At 50.4% G+C, this 16353-nt stretch overlaps 1 protein-coding gene across 3 annotated transcripts in view; it reads right to left on the reverse strand.

The window, feature by feature from the left end:
• Positions 1-281: 281 nt before the first annotated feature.
• The window catches only part of Bdkrb2 (bradykinin receptor B2), a 31914-nt gene continuing 15842 nt past the window's right edge, over positions 282-16353 (reverse strand). The window contains exons 2-4 of one of the 3 annotated variants that reach the window (XM_076921265.1): positions 11502-11620; positions 6550-6653; positions 282-3974 (exon numbers count right to left, since the gene is read on the reverse strand). In XM_076921265.1, the coding sequence (XP_076777380.1) occupies positions 2870-3974; positions 6550-6620 (1176 nt within the window). In that variant the 5' untranslated portion in view covers positions 6621-6653; positions 11502-11620 and the 3' untranslated portion in view covers positions 282-2869. Of the gene's footprint in view, positions 3975-4453; positions 4575-6549; positions 6654-11501; positions 11621-16353 lie in introns of those variants that run through there. The other 2 variants (XM_076921264.1, XM_076921266.1) reach the window with 2 other exon arrangements.

Below are 16353 nucleotides of genomic sequence, written 5' to 3' on the forward strand. Positions count from 1 at the left end.
TAACGCTAGTTGTTAAAGATATTTATGGATATTTCAGTGCATATCAATAAGTATACAAATGGAGTGTCCTGCGTTGTGTGTTTCCCCCAGCCCACATCGCCGTCTAACTCATACATAAGGGATACACAATTGCAAAAGCTTGGAGACCATTGGTCTTTTCCATGACAGAAGCCTTGGGAACTGAACATGTCCCTCATCTCCCAAGGCTTTCAACAACCAAAGCCAGTGTCCCAGAGTCAGAGCTCAGAGGTTCAGAAAGTTTGACACAAGGAAACACTGTGCAAAAACTCCTCTGTTTATTCCAGTGCACAGAAGAGGTGTGTGCTTACACAGAGCTCTCCTCCCTCGTCGGCACTCCGGCCACATCCTCTGCACAGTACAGAGCTCCCGGCATCTTTCACTGGACACTATTTCTCATCAGGGTGTTGACACAAGGCACAAGGGGGCTTCCTTCCCACACACCTACTTGCAGACCCTGCAGTGACCCAGTTCTGGACCGTTCAGCCACCCTGTGGGGCCCAGGTTATGGCCAGCTGTGTTCCTCACACCCATAGCCCACTGACTCCTCCTCTGAGGATGGGACCCTGCTTCTCCTTAACAGTATGGGCGTAGGTTGTCCCCGTTTAGCCCCGAATCCCAGCATTCTCGGCCTATGTCATCTGTTTCCTTCTTTTGGCCACACGTGTTCTGTGTGCTTGTTGGAATAGGGTCTGAGAGAATGGGTTGGAGAAAGAATTTCCTGAGATCCTCTCTCTGTTAGGAAATTCAAAGTCAGATTGGTGGAGATTCATGGGCTTTTTGCCACATAGCCTCTCCCTTGGCTCCAGCCTGGTCAGAAACACCAGTGAACTCTGCTCATTTCCTGAGTCTTCAGAGGCCCTGGCTATTGAGCGGTCAGCTCCTAAGTGGCTTGGTGTTAGAGGCTGTTTGATAGTCTCCTCATTTGTCCCCAGGGGCTTGACTTAGTGTTAGCCACAGAGGCCAGCCAGTCCATGGTGACATTGTTATAGTTGAGTCTGAAATGCACCTCCCTTCATTCCTGACCACTGGCCCCATTTTGGAAAGTGATGGAACCTTTAGAATGTAGGACTTAGTAGGTGAAAGGTCACTAGGGGCGGACATTTGAAGGTCATATGCCTCCCTGGTTCCAGCTGTATCTCGGTTTACTGGTCCCCTCTGAAGTACGATGCTTTTGTCAGGTGCTCCGCTTACCATACAGTCCCTGGTACACGGGAGCAAAGCCTTTTTGGACTCTGAGAGTCAAAATAACCCTTCTCTCTCCCTTAAGTGGCTTCTGTCGGGAAGTTTGTCACAGGTCCAAGAAAAGTAACCGATACAGACACGTGGAAAAATAAACTCCCGTAGAAGATTCTGGAACTACGAGTGTGGTGTCTGTCACTCAAGTCTCTGGCAGGGTTGCTGGGGCAACCGTCTCCACTGATGCCTGAGCTCACCCAAGGCCCCTGGAGTAGGTTCTAATGGGGAACCGACTGGCCCTGAAGCCATCCAGGAGGCTATCCTTGTATCTCTGGTGGAAGATCTGCTGGTGTGCTGTCCCCTCAAGGTGGGGGTGGTTCTCATGTCAGAATTCCCGGGCCCAGGCAGCTCCACCCACCCCTGCCATCACTCGTGAGACACTCTGTGGCCATATAGGGATCTGGGCCCAGAATTAACGCCCCTGGGTTAAGCGACCTTGGACGGGTCAGCTCTTTGGTAGCGTCCCCTGCTTTGTGAGCCACTCTCTTAAGTAAACCACTAATTGGCAGTCCTTGGCCACTGAGATAGGGACCCTGTGAAGCAGCTTAGACTCTCCTGGACAGCTACCAATTTGCAGCCAGGCTGTGAGGTGTGGATCCCCTGGGCAGGTCCATCAGAATTGTTTTTCTTTGTCTAGTTGCAAAACAAACACTTGCTGTCTCCTGCCCTTCCCCATGTAGCAAATGCTTTGTTGTGTGTGCATAGGGATGGGATACTAGGAGGGAAGGGTAGAAGGGAGTGAGGGCCTCGGATACCTGCAGGCAGGTCCTGGGCCTTCCAACACTGACTGTTCCCACAGAGCATGCCAAGTGTCTCCATGTGATGTGTGTCCTGATATGTCACAGCCACATAACACCCCACTTTTCAAAGCACAGGACACCCTCACATTACAGCAGAAGAAGCAGAGGCAGGGATCAGACTACCGTGTCAGGGTTACTGGCTCACCTATGCCCCATGCTCTCCCGTCTCCCACAGTCCTTGCTTTGACACACAGGTCAGCAGCCTTGTAGGAACTGCAAGTCCTCGGCTTTCTCCACTAATGTCAGGGTTCCTATAAGACATTGCATATACGTTTCTTCCCTCTTGCCCACAGTGTCCAATGCTGTGTATTCAGCAAGTGCTCCATAAATGCTTTGGGGCTCTTCTTTTGTGCTGTCCATCTTGTCCATGGGTGAGAGGAGCCATGGAATCCCAGTCTCTGGGCTCTTAGCAGAGAATCCGTGAATTTTAACCTTAGAAGGCCAATAAATCGTAAACCCTTGAAACCAGGAAGTGAGGCAGCCATGCCTACTGTGCATGTAGCCACAGGGCCAAAGCTGGCAGAAGCTCTGTCCTTCCCCCAAAGGGAAGGAAGCTCTGTCACTCCCATCCCTACCCCATGACCCCTCTACTCATGGAGAATTAGAGCATCAGCCAGTAAGTGTGATCCTACTGTGTTCCAGGCTACCCATTCCCCACAGCATGCTTATGCCATGAGACAGGGCTGGAGTCACCTGCCTGATTCCCCGAGGTTGCCTAGGATGCTTCAAGCTCCTTCCTGAACCCAGGCTGAGGAGATTGGGTTTCACCAGTCCTCACACACTCGGCAGTAGTCCTGCCTGGTGGCTTCTGTTCACTGTTTCTTCCCTGCCCAATCCTGCAGCTTGTGGATCTGCCGGTCCACTGAGATAGAGGTCCTCAGAGTCCCCATGGAGTTCTCCATCTGGATGGGCTCTCCCATGCAGCCTCCCTTCTGGCATAGTGCCCGGTACACCTCTCGGGACTTCTTCCGGAAGCGCTTGCCCACGATCACATACACCAGCGGGTTGAGGCAGCTGTTGCTGTAGGCCACATAGGAACTGATCTGTGTGATGACATCTACGACAGGCACCCAGCATCCCGACAGCACGCCGAGACGCAGCAGCGTGTCCAGGAAGGTGCTGATCTGGAAAGGTACCCAGCACAGCACGAAGAGCCCCAGGACGGCCAGCACCAGCACGGTGGCCTTCCTCTCCGTCTGGACCTCCTTGAACTTCTTCATCTCGTTGTTCCTCAGTACCCGCATGATCTGCACCGTGCAGAAGGTGATGACGCTCAGGGGCAGGAGGAAGCCCACCAGGTTCAGCAGCATGTTGGTGAACACCTCCCAGGAGCGGGACGGGTAGACGATGACGCAGGCGGTGACATTGTGGCCTTCTTCACTGTAGTCCATCATGGTCCTGAACACCAACATGGGTGAACTCAGAAGCAGCGTACAGCCCCAGATCACCAGGCTGTAGAGTTTGGCCCAGCGAACCCCACGCATCCGGCCCATGGACATGGTCTTCACCAGCGCCAGGTAGCGGTCGATACTCACGAGCACCAGGAAGCAGATGCTACTGTAGAGGTTCATGTAGATCATGGTGTTCACCACACGGCACAGCACCTCTCCAAACACCCAGTCGAAGTTATAGGCAATGGTGATGGCCCAGAAGGGTAATCCGCAGGCCAGGATGAGGTCCGCGGCTGCCAGGTTGCCCAGGTAGATCTCGGCCACAGTGCAACTGTTCTTGTGCAGACAGAACACGCTGAGGACAAAGATGTTCTCCAGTGCGGCCAGCAGGAAGAGGACCCAGAGGAAGGGGGCCTGGGTGGCATTGAGCCAGCTCCACCACTCCGTGTCTAGGCAGTTGTCCTCTGAAAGGGTCCTGTTAAGAGCATATCCGAGGACTTGTGTGGTGACATTGAACATTTCAATGCTGAAAGAAAGTAGAGAAGAGACAGTTGTATCTTCAGGTCACAAGGAGGGAGGAGGGGAAGAGAAAATGGGATAGGGGATGGAGGAGGTGGAGGGCCAGGGAGGAGCACAGGAGAGGTAGACCAGAAAGTCTATTGCTCAGGTGATGGCTCCCCTAGGGCAGTGGGGGTGTGGGAGGTGGTGGGACACCAGTCTCTCTGGGGACAGCACTAGGGGACACTGGACTCTCTGGCCCTTTGAGTGGTCCTCTGCCTGTGGGACCAAATTGACCTGATATTTTTTGCTCTAAGCTCTGTAAGAATCCTTTCCTGGCCACTCTAACGGTCGTGAGTGCCACTCCCGGAACCTCTTAAAGCCTCCACTATGAGAAGACATGCCTGCTGCCGTCTCATGCCTCTTCCCTGTGGGGCTGTGACTCTTCAGCTCCTCAGAGCAGGGTCACGATGAGCCATGAATTAGACCAGATCAGAGATGTCATGCCATGTGGAGAGATTGCAACCTGGCTCCCAGAACATAGCCACTTCCATGACAGTCTGTGTCTTCTGGCAGACTTGTGCCCATGCCCACTGGCACAAGCAGAGTGAGTGGAGACTGAATGAGAAGAGGAACGGGGAGACTTTGGACCAGTCCTCCTGGGGTCAAGTCCCGGCCACTGTATGGCCTTGGACAGTTGCTTAATGTTTCTAGATCCCTAACTAGTAAAGTAGGAATAATATCAAAACATGATTATGAAGATGCATTAAAAAGCCTAAAAGAAAAAAAAAAAAAATAGCCGGGCAGTGGTGGCGCACGCCTTTAATCCCAGCACTTGGGAGGCAGAGGCAGGTGGATTTCTGAGTTCGAGGCCAGCCTGGTCTACAGAGTGAGTTCCAGGACAGCCAGGGCTACAAAGAGAAACCCTGTCTCGAAAAACAAAAACCAAACCAAACCAAAACAAAACAAACAAACAAACAAAAAGCCTAAAAGCCCAACCAGGGCCTGTGGAGTGGAGGATGGGAGGTCCCTTCCACGCCGGGGCAGGGGAGAGGAGGCACTAGGCAGTATACGTGAAAAGGCTCTGTTCATCATCCTGGGATTTCTCAGGAAGAGCCCCAGAGTGTCTTCTGGGCTGGTGCTACCCTAGAGCCAGGCTGAGGCCTGTGACTCATGGGTGACTTGGTTTGGATCCTGAGGTGTCTGGAGCCCCTGTAGCTCCCATGTGGTCACCTGTTTTGCTCCTAACAGCCATGGGACACCTCTGTGATGAATCCTGGGTAGGTGGTGATTTCAGGAGGGCAGAGACCCAGCATCCCTCCTCCATCACCACCATCCCCATTATCACCATCATCACCATCATCACCACCACCAGGAATCCTGGAGCTGGTCCTAAAGCAGATTTTTAAAAGCCAGCGGATGTGGGGGAGAACAAAGCAGGCGAGACTGGAGCAGTGACCCATCTCAAGTCCATTTTGGGTCATGAAGTGAGATTCAAGTTTGGAAGGTGGTCCCAGATACGACAGGGATGTGTGTGGAGGGAGATACAAGAGATGAGCCAGAACAAGGGAAGAAGAGAGGGTCTCCACTGTTGCCCTGAGGATGTTATGGGGGGGCCAAGGGGTAAGATGTGTGCTCTGGAAAAATGCCTTGCTACAAAAAAAAAATTCTTTGATGCAATTCCTTCTGGTCTAATTCTTCTTAGTGAATTGGTTGGACTTGGTGAACTGCAGCTGACCCACAGTGGCGACAGCAATACGTGACTTCCGGGGTGAGGCCATTAAATGCAGCATCTTCCTGACCTCACGGACTGGGCTATGGGAAGCCAGACACCCTAGGGTGCAAGAGGAGTCGCCAACCCCAGTGCAGCCTGTGCCATTTCTGTTCTCAGTCTCTTCCGACTGAGCCCGGGCATCATGCAGCAGAGACGAGCCACCTGCAGGCTGCCCTACACTGTGACCTATGGAATAATCTCTTCTTTTGGAATCTTCCAGACGTCCTCATTCCAACCCTTGGCCCTGTTTCTGCGGAACAGCAGCTTGGGGGAGCTATTTGCTCACTGGAGACTCACGCATACCATCGGAGCCATTTGTTATTCATTCTGAGGGCCAGCCCTCTGAGGAAAACCAGGAGGCTGCCTGGCCACAGAGCACTGAGAACTAAGGGGACAGTTCCCAGTGGCCTACTGGGGTGGACATCTCTGCTGCACCTGCTACAGGATGTCGAGGACAAGCTAGGACCCTCTGCTGTGCTGCAACCATTGGTCCCTCAGGATGGAGGCCCTGTCTCCAGACTCCACTCTGATTCAGTTTCCCTAAGGCTTCCCTTAGTCTTCGATCTTTCAGCAGATGTCAATTCCGCGGTGACCATGTCTTCACAATGACTTGGACCGCTCGCATGCAGTGAAGTGTTCTCGTACCTTCCCCATGTCCCACAAAAGCCCACCTCGATGCTCCTGACTGGACCGTGGGGACTAACATTAAAGCTTTGGGTCTTTGAGCCTAACATGAAATCCCCCTTCAACCATCATCCACCACCGGACGCTGCTGTCCTGGAGTTCTAGAGTGACCGACCAATAGTAAGAAGAAGATTCCTCGACTCACCCAAAGGAGGCCGTGGTGGGCATGGGCTCATGCACAGACAGGAGCATGGGTCGCTTCCAAGAATAGGGCATTTGTACTCAGGACAAAGGTGAGTGAGGATCTTCCTGGGGAAACAGAGCAGAGAATGTCATTAGCTGTGACTGTCAAAACACACGTATCTGGGCTAGAGAGATGACTCCAGTGGTTAAGAGCACTGGAGGCTCTTACAGAGGACCTGGGTTCAAATCCCAGCACCCACACGAGAGCTCACAACTGCCTGTAACTCCAGTTCCAGGGGATCCGACACCCCCTTCTTGCCTCTAAGCCACCGCACACATGTGGTATTTAGATACACACACTAAAAATATAATTAATTGAAAAACCATCCTCCATGAATGTGGAAGATGGACTCTTGGGCTTTCTCTGGACACACAAATGCTTAACCCATGCGGAGTGCAGGCACCCACGGTGAATGCAGGTGCATGCTCTATGTCCAGGAAGCTTGCAGACTTTGGAGAAGGGGGAGATGCCACTCAAATAGTCACTAAAGCTTGCCCAACCAACGTCAAATACAAGGCCAATGGCTTGGCTGTGTCCCCAGTGGGCTCGTGTGAAAGCCTGGTTCTTATAAAAGGTGAGATCACAGTTCAGTCTGAGCTGTCCTCCACAGGCCCATGTTTTGAACACTTGTTCCTAAGGGGTAGAGCTATTTTGGCATGTTATGAACCTTTAGGGGACAGGGATTGACCAGCAGAGGTGGGTCACTAGGGGCAAGCCTTTTGAAGGTCATACGCACCCCTGGTTTTGAGTGACTCTCTGTTTCCTGTCTTCTACAGTGAGAGGTGTCTTGTCACATGCTGTCACTGCATGACCTGTGCCAAGTCTTCCCTAGACAGACCGAACTGCTGAAACTGAGTCCACCCAAATTCACCTCCACTCAGGTGCTTCTGTCAGGTGTTTTAGCCTATCTGGCCTTCACTCTCTGTCCAGGACTCCGTGTGATGTGATAGTCCTGCCTGGAGGGTTTTGTAGGAAACTGGGGCACATGTATCTATTAGCGGGTGTGCATGCATGCATGTGGGTGTACTACAGATGTCTCACTCAGCAACCAGTCACTCCTAAGCTAGAAAATTCTGGACACAGCAAAAGCACCTAGTTTTAGAAGGCAGACTCTCCCAGTTCACCTGTGTGTGTGTGTGTGTGTGTGTGTGTGTGTGTGTGTGTGTTTGTCTCTGTGTGTGTCTCTGTGTGTGTATCAATACAGACAATAACAGGAAAGAAAATGTATTGGAAGGCACCCAGATGACACTGGAAGAGGTTTACGGGAACTTTCCAAAGCCAGGGCCAGGACTAGGAACTCAGAAGAATCTTTCTGCTTCTCCAAAAAAAAAAAAAAAGAGAGATTGGGAAAGAGAATCCCCTATAGCCAGCCTTTCAGAGACCCTTCCAGACTCCTTAAGGGGGAAAATCCAACTGGGTGTCTGAGACACTGCATTTGAGGCACTAGGTTTAGCATATGTTAAGAATTACTGGGGTTGGGGGTGGGGTTCTGTTAGTCATATGCTAGTTATTCAGAAGGGCAGAGATGTCTCTTCTGCCCTGGGACTGGCTAGTCTGTGGCTGGGTGCAGTTCATCTGGACAGTGACAGCTCCTGAAGCTCCTTGGTCTTGGTGGTCCTGGGAAGATGTCCAATGCCCTCAGTAACTGGTATGGCCCAGTCAGCCCCTGCTTTCAAGATAAACGCAAAATGTGTGTTCTCTCTCGCCCGACACGTAGTCAGCAGGTGCTTCACTGTCCAGCGGACTTGGCAACTACAGGCTACCCCGCCCCCCCGCTTCTGTATATCTGGAGGCTGCCTGGCTGGGACTCCTTTATGGGTTCTCCTGGGCCCTGTTCCAGACCACGCCCTGTTCTCCATTGCCTTGGGCTTGGTAGGTGCCTTGGGACCACTCCTGGGATTCCTGCCATCTGGCTTCCCAGTGGACAGTCTGGCCAGGGGTACAGTTGGGGATACTGGCACTCCAATATCTTGGAGTCTTGGGGGCCCTTAGGGTCCAGAGTTTCCAGCTTTCACCAAGAGCCCACTGTCAAAAGGAGAAGAGCAGGGAGTGTGGGCCATGACATACCAAGACCCCCCATGCTTTCTATACTCTGATGTGAACCAGTTTGTCAACCTCTCTTATGCCACCCAGCCTGACTGTTCCTTCCAGCTTCCACTGGAGTCCTGACAAATACAGTTTGGGAGAGCAGTTCAGATACAAGAAGAATGTTTAAAGAGAACGAGGAGGAAAACTTGGCACTCATGACAGTGCTGTGCTGTGTTGTATGTGTTGGGGGTGGGGGAAGCAGGAGCAGGGCTCTACAGATACTGATTCTCAGGGATGGGGCGGGCCTAAGTTGACTCCTGCAGATGCTGGGAGCTGGGACATCTAATACTCCAATCCTCTGTTTTGTTTTGTTTTGTTTTTTTGAGACAGGGTTTCTCTGTGTAGCTCTGGCTGTCCTGGAACCCACTCTGTAGACCAGGCTGGCCTCGAACTCAGAAATCCACCTGCCTCTGCCTCCCAAGTGCTGGGATTAAAGGGGTGCGCCACCACTGGCCAGCTTCTCTAATCCTCTTGCACACTCAGTGTGGGTAACATCTAGGGAGGCAGCCCAGATAAGGCAAGGGGATGGGAGTGGGGAGGTGGAAGAGGAAAGCTTTGCTTTTTGCCTGCTCACTTCATTCATTCTTGTTGGCAAGTTCATCTACCCTGTTGCTGCTGTAGGCTGTCACTGATGGCAGTATCTAGCTTTTTTTGGGGTGTCCGACATGGACTGACAGCCAGAGGCTCTCTGGGAATTCTCTAGCCCTCTAGTACCAGATTGGGACTGCTGGAGAACCGACCTTGAGGTTCTCAGCCTCTTCAGAATGAAGAAACAGGCATTGTTGGACTACCGAGATCATGTTATATAAGCACTCTGAGAAATCTCCTCTTAATATACATTCACTCTGTCTGTTCTGTTCCTCTGGTGACCCCTGACCAACACAGACATAAAGTCCTCCATGGGGCTGTTATCATGAAAGTCAGAGGGGCTGAGTCACTATCAGTCAAGTGCCAGTAATCTCTTGGGCAGTAATCTGCTTTCCCTGCACCACCAGGGGGCGCCCTGCTTCAGCCACAGGAACCGGATGGGTCAGGATCCAGGGAGAGGCCCTTCCACTCAGCCTGCTGTCCTATTCACAGCTCATGTTTCACCCCGATTTCCTATCTGGATGAACACTGATTTCAGAGGGGCCAAAGGAGACTGGCAGCCTGATGATCCTGGGGGAAGCACTGAAACTATGTTCTGACTGTGTTCCGAGGGGCAGCTGTCCCATATTTCAGCATCTCAGCAAAAACCATATGTGCACACAGGTGTGCATGTGTCCCTGTGTGCATCTCTCTTTGTATGCAAAGTGTACATGTGCGCCCACCCCAGGCCACACACTCTTCTCACAGGAGGCCCCTGTCTCCTTGATTTCCTGCTCTCTGTCCATTATGCCGTAGCCCCTTGTATAACAACAAGGAATCAGTAATTAAACCTCTTCACACCACCAGGCCAGAGCCAGAAAGGACCAGGTCTCCTGAGTCCCTTTCCTAAATTTATATTCTCCTCCCAGGATATAAATTTCCCCTAAAGCCAGCTTTGCATGGTTGCTGCATCAGGATGGTGTTGACAGACCATCACTCAGTAAACCTCCAGTCAAGGCACAGATGGGGCTGGAGGAGGGGGAGGGGACCTCACAACCTGCAGCAGCCCCTGCAGCAAAGGGCAGCCCTGAGCATGGGTTTCCAGGGAACCCTTGTCCTTAAAGGAAGGTCAGAGCCACCTGGGGTTTGGGGTGGACAGCAAGTTCTCCATTCTCAGAACTCCTAAAAAGTCAAATCAGAGGCCGGATCCAATACTAGACACGTGCGTGTGGGCCGCCCTAGCATCTGGATAGTTTCTGGTTCTTGGATGTTCTGGAAATATTATTACTAAAGGACAGAGGGAGACTTGAGAGGCGGACCCCCTCTCCCATCTTGCTTTCTGCAGGGAAGGCACAAGGCAGGGTGAGCTTGCCTGACTGCTCGCCTCGGACCCTTGGGGGTGGGGGGTGGGGGAGCTGACCTAATTCTTTGTCCTTTCTCGGTCACCGTGGCTCGCTGAGCCTGTTTAGGATGTTACTTTCCCTTCCCACACTGAACTTCACAGTTTTGATAGATTTGCAATGTAATCTTACCACGCATGTCCTTTGAAGTAAAAATCCTGTCTACACCATCAGCCCTCTCAGGGATTGCCCCGAGTTACTCACAGGCGCCATAATGATCTTAAAACAAACACAGTGCTTTTAAAGCCATTCTTTTGTTTCAGTCAGTCCCCTTTTGTTGAATGTGTTCTGTAGTGTTCCAGACTCTTAATTCAGTCCTGGTTTCCCCAGACATTTTCTATACTACTAGCTCTGCCTGAAGCCACACACCTCAGCCAGCTGTCTACACTCCTGCTGCCCCACTGCCTGCCGCCTTCTGGCCACACCCCTCTGCCTGCCCTCCTGGCCACACCCCTCTGCCTGCCCTCCTGGCCACACCCCTCTGCTTGCCCTCCTGGCCACACCCCTCTGCCTGCCCTCCTGGCCACACCCCTCTGCCTGCCCTCCTGGCCACACCCCACTGCCTGCCACCTTCTGGCCACACCCCTCTGCCTGCCGCCTCCTGGCCACACCCCTTTGCTACCCAGTTGCAGCCCCTCCCTCCCACGGATCTTCTTCAAGTGCTTTGCCATGGTCATCCCTGTGTAACAGCCTGACTAGGCCACTGCTCCCTGTTATATGACTCCTGTCCCCTAATGATGGCCTATGTGTCACGGCGGTGGCTTTACGTAAAATCTATAGCCTCTGACTTTCTACAAGGAAGACATCCGTTAGGCATGTCCAACATATGGCTTTTGTGCCCCGGGTATCTCAGGATACCTGCGGACACGATGAAGTACATTTGTAGATGGCAGCGATGTGTCACACAGTGTTGAAGGATACGCCTGTCCCTTAGGTTGCAGGTGATGTGCACTTCTCCTTTGCTCCAAAGCAGGTATCTTTGCAGAAGAGAGACAAAAGATAACAGTCATGAACCTCCACTACATCCTCACATCCTTGGAGGCTGAGACGCCCTAGACAACAATGTAGTATGTGTGTATATGTGAACATAGTGTTTGTGTATGTGTACATAGTTGTGTGTATGTGTACATACTATATGTATGTGTGTGCACATGTACATAGTATGTGTGTATATGTGTACATGTTTGTGTATGTATATATAGTTGTGTGTATGTGTACATAGTGTATGTGTGTGCACATGTACATGTATGTGTTTGTACATAGTATGTGTGTATATGTGTACAGTGTTTATGTATATATACATAGTTGTGTGTATGTGTACATAGTGTATGTATGTATGTGTGTGTGTATGCATGCATGCTTATGTGTGCCCATGTTCCAGTGACTGAATGTGTTCTGGGAGAATGCCCAGTGTATTCTGAGCCTCTCAATTACTATTACGTGTGCTCAGGAACATGACAAAAACAGGGCCAGGTACCTGACCTGTCCGAGGATTTTATCACGGAGACCCACAGCCAATCCAAAGGCCAGCTCCAACACTCATTAGCTGAGATAATGCAGCCTGAGTTTCTCTAGCTGCTAGGCTAGATACTACTGGTATTCCCCCTGGGGAGGCTTCAGGGATGCTAGCAATTGTAAGATACACGTTAACTGCCCAGGCATACCGTACGCCCTTCCCCTATTACAGCAGCCTTCAACAAGCAGTTTTATTAGAGGCAAGAGCCCTGGTGCCAAAAGGCAAAATGCCCAGCCTTCCCTCTGCCCTGTCTTTCTGCAGAGGAGGAAACAGAGCCTCCTCATCCCCACCCGTCACTTCCCCCACTAACCTAGACACGTCAGCTTGGAGCTGTCGCCAAGACTTTGCCTGTTTAAAACTGGGGCAGCCAGAGAGGGTCTGGAGCTAGGCCAGGGTAGAACCCCCTGGGAACATTCTTTCAGGTGACACGGTAATTTAAGGCTCTAACTTCATGAAGTCATGGAGTGTTTGAGTGGGAAGCTCTCCCAGATGGCATTTCAGAACAGAACTTGAGGCCCGGAGGGGGTACTATTCTCCGAGGTCACTCCTGGTTAGCTGAGCTTCCCCCTTGAATCTGGGACCTCCAATCCCAACCCCAGCTCCTCATTCTTTTGTCTTGAGGGTGCCCCACTCTGGGGTAGAAGGCTGAGGTGTGCGTGTCCAGCATCAGAGACCGCCGCACCCCATTCTATGGGCACGCACAGGATGTTGAGCACATGTCTTTTGTGAAGGTAAAGGGTAAAGACTCAGTCTTCCCACGCCTCTCACCACCCTGGGTTTCCTGTCACGCACACTGAAATAATCACCGATCGCAGGAGACGATAGGGATCTTTTCCACAGAACAAAACCAGAAAACTACATCAGAGAGGACGGCTGCTGTGCGTCCAGACGGGAACACGTGCTCTGGCGAGCCATTCCCCAGGGCAGTGAGCGGGCTAGGGAGCCAGTGGGCCCTGTAGGATAACTGAGACTGCAGCCTCCCTGGCTGCACTGAGGGCCTGCGACAGCATGCGTAGTCTGGGACATTAGAGCTGAGAAATGGAGGAGGTTGATCTGGAGATGAGCCCTGGGGACCAGGTGTGTCTTTGGGTAAATGTGTGGTTTCCATGAACCTTCCATTTCCTCATCAAGAGAATGAGATATAGATGACTCTGGGGAAAGTAGTGAGCTCCCCATCTAGAGAAGCATGCAAGCTGAAGCCACGGGGTCTGCTCACTGAGTTTCCAGAGGCTGGCTCGCGCTAGCCCTGCCTCTCAGGATCCCAGGCTGGTTCTGTCCAATCAGGCCTGCCAAAGATGGAACATCCCCCGGGTCACATGACCTCTGTCTGCTGAAAGGGGAGCCCCTCAAAAGAGAGGCAGTAACCTTTCAGAATTCCAGCACTCTGGACTCTGCCAGCATTTCCTGGAAGGCGGAAGGTGTGGGAGGGAAGCAGAGTTCTGAGGGCTGAGCTGCAGAGCAAGGGGCCCAGAGTCACAGAACACAGCAAAGGCTGAGCCATGGCCGTTGTTTCACGTCTAGCCTGGATTCGGGTGACACAGGAGCAGCACCTTGATTTTTGTCTGTACTCACTAGAAAACCCTGGGGCAAATCATCCCAATTTTTGATGAACTGGGCTGACTTCTCTAAACAGGATGCTGAGAGGACTCGTGAAGATGTAACCTGAGGGCCACACATGTCCATGTGTCTTCTTTCCATGTTTCTGAGCATATGACTGATACTCTACATGTAGACACGATTCCTATCAGCCCCGTTTTACAGATAGGTAAACTGAGGCACAGGTATTAGGTAAGAGTTGGGGTTTCAACTCAGGCTGATTGGGCTGGAGCCCCATGTTGTGGAGACTTCAAACCAATACCTAATAGACAGACCAGCTTCAAAAGACACATCGTGATTGTCCCTAGGCTTTAATGACTTCCAATCCACAGCCAGTGCAGCTTCTATATAGCTCGGAGCCCAGCTCTCCTGTAGTACGCAAGTCCTGAGCAGCTGTCATTCCCTGTGTCACTGTCTCCATCTGGACCAGCTCCTGATCTATCTTACTCAGCAAATATATAGAAATAGACCTTTTTTTTTTTTTTAAGTTAAAATTTCCTTATTTTTTTTTTTTTTTAATTTCCTGGTACCACATTTTTCAGGGCAATATACCCGATGTAATGGAAAGGAAAAGGCTACAACCAATGGAAGACTTCAGGAATAAACATCTAATTGACCCTTCAGTGTGGGGCTCAACAGCCATGCTTTTGCAAAGTGTCTATGGCTGTCCTGAAAAAGAAGGGTTTCCCATTTAATCTGCAGGAACTTTCCTGACTGTGGTAGATTTTATACAGTTCCTCTGGATTGGAGGTGACTGTCTCAGAGTGAGCTGCAGCTTTCCTGACAACTCCCCACGCTCTCCAGCTAAGAACCGGAGCCATTTACTGCCATTTTTAAAACCTTCTGTTGCTATGCCCGCCCCTTCCCCATCCAGATCCATAGTCACCGTCACAGAACACCTGGGGTTCCTTCCACCAACACTGTCATCCTTCACTGGTCCATACTTTGATTGCTGTTGTTCATTATAATTTCCAAAGCATTATAGTCCCCTCCCCGCAACCATAGTTACCTCCACCAAAGCCTCCTCCTCCATTGTAACCACCATATCCCCTTCCTCCACCGTGTCCACCTCCTTGGCTTCCATGTTCTGGTCCACCACCACCATAACTTCCTCTGCTACTGTAACCAGGACCACTGCAGCTGTCACTGTCACCTTCAAATCCATTATATATGCCGTCACCACCTCCACAGTTACCTGCACTGTCACCACACCCACCGCCACGGCATCCTCTTCAACTTAAGTTTCCCTCACAACTCAAGTTGCCTCTGCCACCTCCAAAGTTTCCTCCATGGCTCACAGAGTTACCAGACCCACCCCCGCAACCTCTCTGTGATCCAGCAGACTGCACCTCTTGTTCAGAAAGGGGCCTTTCCACTCCACATGGATGCCCATGAATTGTGAGGGAGATTAACAATCTTATCAACTGTGCCACGATCATGGATAGTTACAAAAGCAAAGCCTTTCTTCTCTCCTCTCTCTCTGTCTTCCATAGCTTCTATGGCTCGCTCTTGCCGTGTTTCCCAAAGTAGCCCCTTGGAGTATGTTCTTCTGTATCTTCTTTAATACCACTGTGATGGCTATTCTTGGCTGTCAGCTTGACTACATCAGGAGTGAACTACAAATCCAAAAATGGAGGTCGCAGCAGTGAGGGATTTCTGATTAGTCTGAAGTAGAAAGATCCACACCTTTAATCTGGATCTTGAGACATACCTTGTAAACTGGGCCATGCCTTCTGCTGGAGGCATATGTATATGTATATAATGTATATGCATATGATGTATATGTATATGATGTATACGCATATGATGTATATGTATATGATGTATATGTATATGTAGTATATGTATATGATATAGATGTATATGATGTATATGATGTATATGTACATGATGTATGTGTAGTATATGTATATGATATATATGTATATGATGTATATGTAGTATATGTATATGTAGTATATGTATATGACATATATGTATATGATGTATATGTATATGTTGTATATGCATATGATGTATATGTACATGATGTATATGTAGTATATGTATATGATGTATATGTATATGATGTATATGTATATAATGTATATGTATATATGCATGCACATATATTATATAAGGACATGGAAGAAGGAAACTTTCGCTTTTTGCCTGCTTGCTCTTGCCTTGCTTGCTATTAAGTGTTATGGCATCCATCTTGGTACCCACAATCTGTCTCTGACTCCAGTCCCTGGAAGATAAGTTTTCAATAACCCCAACTCAGAGACACCCCCTCAAACACACAAAAATGTACAGCCCTGACTCTCTACTTGTTGTATGACTAACTGCCTTTTTTGCTTCTGTAACTTGCTTACACAGATGCCCAAAGATTGTTTTGAGTCGCCCTAAGCCCTTGGCAGGACAGAACAGTGTTTGCTTGCTTGCATAGATTTTGAAGATTCCCATGTGATTCTCTCCTTTAAAATCTTTTAAAACCCCTCCTTCATGGTGATCTCAAATTTGGCTCAGAGATTGTTCATCCTGCTAGCAGCTAATCAATACATCTTTTAATTATAATTAAATTGAGTCTATGGGTTTTTATTTAGGGGTCACAAACTC

The sequence above is a fragment of the Arvicanthis niloticus genome, chromosome 23 (genome assembly GCF_011762505.2).
Source record: "Arvicanthis niloticus isolate mArvNil1 chromosome 23, mArvNil1.pat.X, whole genome shotgun sequence".
Taxonomy (NCBI): domain Eukaryota; kingdom Metazoa; phylum Chordata; class Mammalia; order Rodentia; family Muridae; genus Arvicanthis; species Arvicanthis niloticus.